The following is a 9,185-nucleotide window of genomic DNA, read 5'->3' as shown; positions in this document are numbered from 1 at the left end:
CTTTTTATCTCGCCTTCTATTTTCAATGATAGCCTAGCTGGATATAGTATTCTTGGCTGCATGTTTTTCTCGTTTAGTGCTCTGAATATATCATGCCAGCTCTTTCAGGCCTGCCAGGTCTCTGTAGATAAGTCTGCTGCCAATCTAATATTTTTACCATTGTATGTTACAGACTTCTTTTCCCGGGCTGCTTTCAGGATTTTCTCTTTGTCACTAAGACTTGTAAATTTTACTATTAGGTGATGGAGTATGGACCTATTCTTGTTGATTTTGAGGGGGGTTCTCTGCACCTCCTGGATTTTGATGCTTTTTCCCTTTGCCATATTAGGGAAATTCTCTCCAATAATTCTCTCCAATAGACCTTCTGCTCCCCTCTCTCTTTCTTCTTCTTCTGGAATCCCAATTATTCTAATATTGTTTTGTCTTATGCTGTCACTTATCTCTTGAATTCTCCCCTCGTGGTCCAGTAGCTGTTTGTCCCTCTTTTGCTCAGCTTCTTTATTCTCTGTCATTTGGTCTTCTATATCACTAATTCTTTCTTCTGCCTCATTTATCCTAGCAGTGAGAGCCTCCATTTTTAATTGCACCTTTTTAATAGCTTTTTTTAAAATTTCAACTTGGTTAGATTTTAGTTCTTTTATTTCTCCAGAAAGGGCTTTTATATCTCCAGAGAGGTTTTCTCTAATATCTTCCATGCCTTTTTTGAGCCCAGCTAGAATCTTGAGAATCATCATTCTGAACTCTAGATCTGACATATTTACAATGTCTGTATTGATTAGGTCCCTAGCCTTCGGTACTGCCTCTTGTTCTTTTTTTTGTGGTGAGTTTTCCCGCCTTGTCATTTTGTCCAGATAAGAGTATATGAAGCTGCAAGTAAAATACTAAAAGGGTGGCAAAGACCCCAGAAAAATGCGCTGTAACCAAATCAGAAGAGACGCCAAATCATGGGGTGGAGAAAGGGGATAAAAAGAGGTTTAGAAAAAAAAAAAGAAAAAATTTTAAAAAGATAACAAAGAAAAAATATGAAAAAGAAAGAAAAAAATATATTTAGATAAACTAGTTAAAAACATTAAAAAAGAGAACAGTAAAAGTTAAAAAAGTTCAGAAGAAGAAGAAAAAAAAATTGAAAAAACATTAAATTAACTGCAAGACTAAAGAATCATGGGGAGAAAGGCATGAGTTCCATGCTTTGCTTTCTCCTCCTCTGGAATTCCGCTGTTGTCCTTGGTATTGAACGTGCTTTCCTTGGTAGGTGAACTTCGTCCTGGCTGGATTTTTTGTTGATCTTTTGGGGGAGGGGCAATGTCCCTCAGTGGAACAGACTTTAAAAGTCCTGATTTTGTGCTCTGTTGCTCTGCTGCTTGCCGGGAGCCGGCCCCTCCCCTGCGGTCTATCTTCTCGTCATTTTGGATTCACTTCTCTGCCAGTCCTAACTTTCAGAAAGTGGTTGATTTTCTGTTTCTAGAATTGCTGTTCTTCTCTTCAGTCTCCTGTTGGGTTTGTAGGTGTTTGCAATGTTTAGATAAGCTATCTAGCTGATCTCCTGCTACCCGATGCAGTCTCAGCCTGCTACTTCTCTGCCATCTTGACTCCTCTCCCTTGTGCCCATTTTTAATTGGATTATTCATTTTTGGGGTGTTGAGTTGTATCACTTCTTATATACTCTAGAGGCGAATCCTTTATCAGAATTGTCATTTGCAAACATCTCCCATTGAGTAGGTTGCCTTTTCGTTTTGTTGATTGTTTCCTTCACTGTGCAGAAGCTTTTTATTTCGATGAAGTCCCAAAAGTTTATTTTTGCTTTTATTTCCCTTGTGTTAGGAGACATATCTAGATGTTACAGCTGATGTTAGAGAAATTACTGCCTGTGCTCTCTTCTAGGATTTTTGGGCTTTCAGGTTTCCATTTAGGTCTTTAGTCCATTATGAGTTTTTTTTTTTTTTAATTTTTACTTTTTATTTTTTAAGCTTGTTTGAGTTTTAGACAATTAAGTTGAAAGCAGGGTCAACAAAGTACTTGTTTATAAAGTAAAAATTCAGTTTATTCATCTGTTTATGACACAGTACACAAGAGGCAAAGTGTTTCACATCATAGATTTCACTTCCAACTCCTTGGAATGTTCATTTCTTTGGCTAAAAGGAGACACTAGACATGAGAGGCAGGCAATGCTCAGGCAACTGCAATAAGGATGGGGAGCGGGTGGTACTAATGCCATCCCTGCGGGGACAGGCACAAGGAGACTTAGTCACAAGCTCTTTTCTAGAGCAGGGATAGGTACAAGGGGACTATTAGTCACAAGCTATTTTCTAGAATTGTTAGCTGGAAACAAAGGAGCACCACTCCTGGATGCTCAACCGTCGTGGGCCTCAGTCATCCCCACCACACAGGTACAGCAGTGCTTTCTGGTAGTCGCCCTTCGTGTCTTGCTGGATGTCATAATACAGGGACTTGCCATACTTTCTCTTGAATTCAGACCTAATTTTCAACATGTCCACTTCACTGCAAGAGACCATGATTCTTATCAGAACTTTATCACGAGTCCCCTTGCCCTTCATGGAGTCATACAGTCAGTCAGCAAAATACAGGGGCTTATTCTGAATGCACTGGACCAGGTTTAGGAAAGCATTTTCCAGGTCTCCTTTGACCTCCTTCTTGATGCTCTCCAACATGTCATAAGGGCTGTAGCTCTTGTACCTATCAGATACTTTCTGGAGGTGACACACACACTGCTCAGTCATGATGCTGATCCACTTGGATACATCAGTTCCTTTTCTCTTCAGTCCGGCATCATAGAGATCCTGGGCATCTTGGTCCATCAGTTCATAATCAATGACAGAGCCATCCTCTGCTCTTCTACCCATTGCAAGGGCAACCATCAGCTTGCGGAAGTCACTAGATGTGTCAGAAACGATGTCCTTCTCCAGATCAGTCTTGTACATTTCCTTGGAGACTCTGTTAATTTCCTGAAGCTCTTGGTTGGTCCTTGAGCAGATGATCTCAATGAGAGAGTCCTCAGTCCCCAGCCCCTTCATGGAGGCTTTCAGTTCAGAAGCGTCATACTGAGCAGGTGTTTTTAATAGGCCCAAAATCACTGTCTCCAGGTGGCCAGACAAGGCTGATTTCAGCGCTGATGCAAGTTCCTTTTTGGTCCTTCTCTGGTAGGCGAAGGCAATATCCTGTCTCTGTTCATTGCTGCGGTTGGTCAAAATGTTGACAATGGTGACCTCATCCACACCTTTGGTCTTGATGGTCGTTTCAATGTTCAGAGCATCACGCCCAGCATCAAAATTGGTGTATGCTTTGACCGACCCATATGCACTTGGGGGTGTGGAGTGATCACCCTCCAAGCTGAGCTTGAAGAGAATTTCATGAACGGTAGACATTTTGAAGGAAGCTGGGCCCGGCGCCGAAAGCAGCAAGTGTCCCCAGTTGTGGAGCACCATTGTGAGTTTATTTGTGTGTTTGGTGTAAGAAAGTGGTCTGGTTTTCATTCTTTTGCATGTAGTTGTTTTCCCAACACCATTTGTTGAAGAGACTATCTTTCTCTCATTCAATAGTCTTTCTGGCTTTATTAACAATTAATTGGCCATATAATTGTGGGTTTATTTCTGGATTTTCTATTCTTTTCTATTGATTTATGTGTCTATTTTTTTTCTAGTACCATGCTCTTTTCATTACGACAACTTTGTAATATAACTTGAAGTCTTGAATTATGATGCCTACACAATGCTTTTCTTTTTAAAGATTGCTTTGTCGAAGATTATTTGACCATAGAGTTGAGGGTCCATATCTGGGCTCTCCACTCTGTTCCACTGGTCTATGTGTCTGTTTTTATGCCAGTACCACGCTGTCTTAAAGATTGCTTTGGCTATTTGAGGTCTTCGTTGTTCCATACACATTTTAGGACTGTCTATTCTAGTTCTGTGAAAAATGCTGTTGGTATTCTGATAGGGACTGCATTAAATGTGCAGTTGCTTTGGATAGTAGAGATATGTTAACAATACTTGTTCTTCTGATTCATGAGCATGAAATGTCTTTCCATCTCTTTGTGTGGTCTTCAATTTCTTTCGTTGGTGTTTTATAGTCTTAAGAGGACAGGTCTTTCATCTCTTTGATTATTTTATTCCTAGGTATTTTATTATTTTTGATGCAACTATAAATGGGATTGTTTTCTTAATTTTTCTTTCTGCTGCTTCAGTATTAATGTACAGAAATGCAACAGATTTCTGTACATTGATTTTGGATCCTACAACTACTGAATTTATCAGTTCTAGCAGTTTTTTGATGGAGTTTTTAAGGTTTTCTCTATATAGTATCATGTCATCTGCAAATAATGAAACTTTTACTCTTTCCTTACCAATTTGGATGCCTTTTATTTCTTTTTGCTCTCTGATCGCTGTGGCTAGGACTTCCAGTACTATGTTGAAAAGAAATGGTCAGAGTCAATATCCTTGTCTTGTTCCTGACCTTAAAGAGGGAAAACTTTCATTTTTTTCCTATTGAGTAGAAGTTCACTGTGAGTTTTTCATTTAAGGCTTTTTATTATTTTGAAGTATGTTCCCTCTTAAACTACTTTGTTGGGGGTTTTTATCATGATGTTTGTGATGAAGTTTTTGGGTGGTTGATCTCTCTGAGCTCTACCATGTCCAGGACTTTCCCTTGGTGGGCCCCTTACTACTGGCCTCACAGGCAGAGGCCTCCCAGGATGGGGGCTAATAAGTAGTTGGATAGCTCTGCCTTGCATTGTGGGATATAGTTGGCAAGTCCACTAGAGCCTCATATAAAGTACTTTCCCTTCAACTATATTTCCCTCAGTTATCACTTAACTTTTATTTATTTAAGTAATCTCTACGCCCAACATGGGGCTCAAATTCACAACCCCAAGATTGAGAGTCAGGTGCTCTTTCAACTGAGCCAGTCAGGTGCTCTGCTCCCTCAGTTATCACTTAACAATAAAATTTTGGTTTCCATCTGGGATTCCTTGTCTTAGTTCTCAATTTCTTCAGAATTCAGATGGGGAAGAGAAATGCTGTTTATTGGATGTTCCTACTGACCCCATAATCTTGCTAAAGTGTTTTCTGCTCATGCTTGATTTGGGCTACACCTGTGCACCTGCCTCCAGTTTAGCACGTGGCTGACCCCCAATGCCTGAAGTGTATCCAGTTAGCTATTTTTGCAGATTTTACTGCACAGGGAGAGGCCAGTGGGTTTAAACCGAGGTGTGAAGGAAGGGTGGAGTTTGGATGGAAATAGAGGGCAGGATGCACAAACCTAGGGGCAGAAAGTTCAAGAACTGTTTGGGAGAGAAGTGTAAAACCATTTGGTCTACAGGGCTCCTGCAGGTATATGATAGGGGATAGACTGGAGAGATAAACAGGGATCATTGACTGATGGTATTTCTCTTCCACCTCAACGTCATCAGCATCCTTGATCATCTTCCTTTACTTGCTCTGTGTTGGACAGGAACAGGGATCCTCCATGCCCCTTTGAGGCCTACTTTCCTCATCCCTGCTACCTCCTGCAGGATTTTGTTTCCTTTTGTATCCCATCTTTTGAGAAGAGCTAACTTTACAGAGCACTTATCTGTGCCAGATATTTTCTGAGGATTATCTCATTTCGTCCTACAGCAAAAGGTTTGGCACTTGTGTATGCTGTTATCCGTACTTTGTGGTGGTGAAATGGAAACACCACGTGGATAGGAAGCTTGCCCAGGGTCCTACTGCTGGGATCAAAAGCCAGGCTGGAGTGAAGCTCCTAACTGCTCTATAGCTTCCTCCCATTTCCCTTCCATTTTCCGCTCGTTTTCTACTTCCCTTCTTCATATAAATGTGTTCACATCTCCCTTCTCCTAAGAGACATTTTTCTCCTTTGTCCTGTCTCCTCAGCCTTTCCTCCTGCTTCTCTCCCTCCCTTTCCAGCCACACCTGGAGGGGTCTGCTTAAGGCCAGTGCTTCATCACCACCACTTCCACTTTGCTCGTGAAGGTGTAACACTCAATAAAGGCTTTTGTCTCGATTCCCACTTCGGCAGTTGTTCTGAAGCTTCAGACTGTTCCAGCCATTCCTCTTCCTTCCATTCCATCTTAGAGTCTGTCTTGAGATTGTAACCGAGATGTTGGCTGAGGTCCAGTCATCTGAAGGTTTGAGTGGGTCTGGAGGATCTGCTTACAAATGGCTCACTCATGTGGTCATGGGCAGGAAGCTTTACCCCTCAGCATGTGGACCTGTCCATAGGGCCACTAGGGTGTCCTCACAACATGGCAGGTGATCTCACCTGGAGTGAGCAGCTTCAGGGAGAGCAGATAGGAAGCCACAATGCCTTAGGCTGTGTGACCTTATTGACCACCACATGTATCTTTCTTGTGGGACTTGTAACAGTTGGCATTATATATTAGATTTTTTTTTAAAAGATTGTATTTATTTATTTGACAGAGAGAGAGAGAGATCACAAGTAGGCAGAGAGGCAGACAGAGAGGGAGAAGCAGGCTCCCTACTGAGCAGAGAGCCCGATGCAGGGCTCGATCCCAGGACCCTGAGACCATGACCTAAGCTGAAGGCAGAGGCTTAACCCACTGAGCCACCCAGGCGTCCCTATATGTTAGATATTTATGTGTATGTTTTCATTTTCTAAGCTAAACTACTTTTTGGACATATTTATTTATCTTTGCATATTCTTTTTTGTTGTGGTAAAAAATACATGACATAAAATTTACCATTTTAGCCATTTTTAAGTGTGCAATTAGATGGCATTAAGTACATTCACATTGTTCTGCAACCATCGGCACCATTCATCTTTAGAACTATTTATCTTATGAAGCGCCTGGGTGGCTCAGTCAATTAAGCATCTGACTCTTGGATTCAGCTCAGGTTGTGATCTCATGGGTTGCAATCTCATGGGTTGTGGGATCAAGCCCTGCATTGGGCTCTATTTTCAATGGGGAGTCTGCTTGAAGATTCTCTCCCTCTGCCCCTCCCCCTCTTGCACACACACACTCTCTCTAAAATAAATAAATCTTTAAAAAAAGAGAGAACTTCTTTATCTTCTTATACTGAAACTGTGTGCCCATTAAATAAGAATTCTCCATTTTTTCCCCCTCCTTTCAGCCCCTCGCAACCATTGTTCTTTTTCTGTTTCTGTGGATTTGACTATTCTAGGTACTTATTATAAGTGGAATCATAAACTATTTGTCTTTTGTGTCTAGCTGATTTCACTTAGCATAGTCTTCAAGTCTTCAAGTTTCTTCCAAGTTGTAGCGTGTGTAGGAATTTCATTCCTTTCTAAGACTGAACAATACTCCATTGTGTGTCTATCACATTTTTGAAAAGTTTTGTGTTTTTATTGTTTTTTTTTCTTATTTCAAAGAAGTTAATTCCAGGATAGTTAACATACAGTGTTATATTAGTTTCAGGTGTACAATATAGTAATTCAACAAGTCTGTGTATCACCCAGTATTGACAACAAGAAGTATACTCGTTAGTCCCCATCACCTATTTTCCCCATCTACCTCCCCTCTGGTAACCAATAGTTGTTCTCTATAGTTAAGAGTCTATTTCTTGATTTATCTCTGTTTTTTTCCTTTGCTCATTTTATGTCATATTTTGTTTATCCATTCATACGTCAATGGACACTTGAGTTGTTTCCATCTCTCAGCTGTTGTGAAGAATGTTGCTATGAACATGAATGTACTAATATCTGTACAAGTGCCTGCTTTCACTTATTTTGGGTATGTATCCAGAAATGGAACTGCTGGGTTATATAATAATTCTAGGGTTAATTTTCAGAGGAAGCGCCATACTGTTTCCCACAGTGCTGTGCCATTCTCCATTCCCACCAGCAGTGCACGAGGGTTCGGATCTCTCCACATCCTTGCCAGCACCCACTTTCCATCTGTGTGTATTCTTAACCGTGCCAGCTCAGGGCTTTCTGCAGTCAATGCTCAGCAAATATGTTGAGGGGATGGAGATGGTAACAAACTTGAGGATCCTTGAATACTCAAGTTATCCAAATTCTTGCAGAACTTCTGATGACATTTAGTGTGGAAAAGATGTCGGGAATACTGGAACATTTTCTCAGAACACCTGACCTCTAGAAAGGGGTCATCCTTACGATGATGATGGTGAGTTGTGGGGAGCCCTTCCCGCCTGAAGTGAGCTGCCTCTCCTTCTTCAATGCTGGCGGATTGTTGCCAGATAAAGATGTGGGTCCAAGGTTATGGATCCTTCCATGAATAAGAAAAGCCACAAATATGGATCTTAAAATGTGAAATCTCTCTTTTTGTGTGTCAGTAGCTATGGTAGATTACATTGTTGGTCCCAGTTTTTCTCTTCTCCTTGCCTCTTGCCCAGTCATGTCCTCTTCATGATAGAGTGTGCCTCCTTAACCTTTGACTTTGCACCTGGCTCTGAGAGTTGCTTTTTGCTGCTGGTCCGTGGGCAGGAGTGACACTGAGCCAGGGCCGAGCCTGGGCCTTTCTGCTCACTACCCTTTTACTTCTGCCATTACCAGAGGAGGGACATGCCTGGCAGGCCTACTGGTTGCAGACAGAAGGTGAGAGACACATGAGTCTAGAACAGCAGCCTGGTCCATCTCAGTGCAGAGCAGCAGGCCCCAGCCACCCAAAAGACACGTGAGAAATAATTATTTAATGTTAGTTACATGCTGCTAAAATTTTGAGGTTGTTTCTTTTGCGGCATAATGTAGCAAGAGTTAAGTGATATAAGAATGAATTAAAAAGTTAAAATTATGCATCACAGTGCAACAGTAGCGACAGATATAGGAACTAATTAAAAAAAAAAAAAGGAACCAGTATCCAGGTTTGGCTTTGTGCCCTCTGCTCTAGACAGAACTCATACCAGTGACAGTATGGATCTGTCCATGTCTATTTTTGTTTTTAAAGTCAGGTTTGTTGAGGTATAATTTACATACCTAAATGCATCCCTTTTAGTATACAGTTCTGGATTCTGACAATACATACAATTGTGTAACCACTAGCACAATCAGGAAAAGTTCCATCACTGTCCCCCACTCTACCAAAAAGAAATTCTTTGTGTTCCTTTCTAGACAAACTCAATTTCTTCCCCTAATCCACTGGTGATTTTTTTTTTTTTTTGCAGTTCTGCCATTTTTAGAATGCCGTATGAATCGAATTGTATGTCATCATTTGAATCCGGTTTCTTTCTTTTGGC

At 41.1% G+C, this 9,185-nt stretch overlaps 1 protein-coding gene across 1 annotated transcript; it reads right to left on the bottom strand.

Moving 5' to 3' along the window:
* Positions 1 to 2,019: 2,019 nt before the first annotated feature.
* LOC123926874 (annexin A2-like) lies at positions 2,020 to 3,432 on the bottom strand. The gene is given in 1 exon segment (XM_045981180.1): positions 2,020 to 3,432. A coding segment is annotated over 1 exon segment (1,017 nt). The 5' UTR covers positions 3,384 to 3,432; the 3' UTR covers positions 2,020 to 2,366.
* Positions 3,433 to 9,185: the final 5,753 nt, after the last annotated feature.

This window comes from Meles meles, chromosome 16 (genome assembly GCF_922984935.1).
Source record: "Meles meles chromosome 16, mMelMel3.1 paternal haplotype, whole genome shotgun sequence".
NCBI classification, from domain to species: domain Eukaryota; kingdom Metazoa; phylum Chordata; class Mammalia; order Carnivora; family Mustelidae; genus Meles; species Meles meles.
This window is presented reverse-complemented; position numbering and strand designations above follow the sequence as displayed.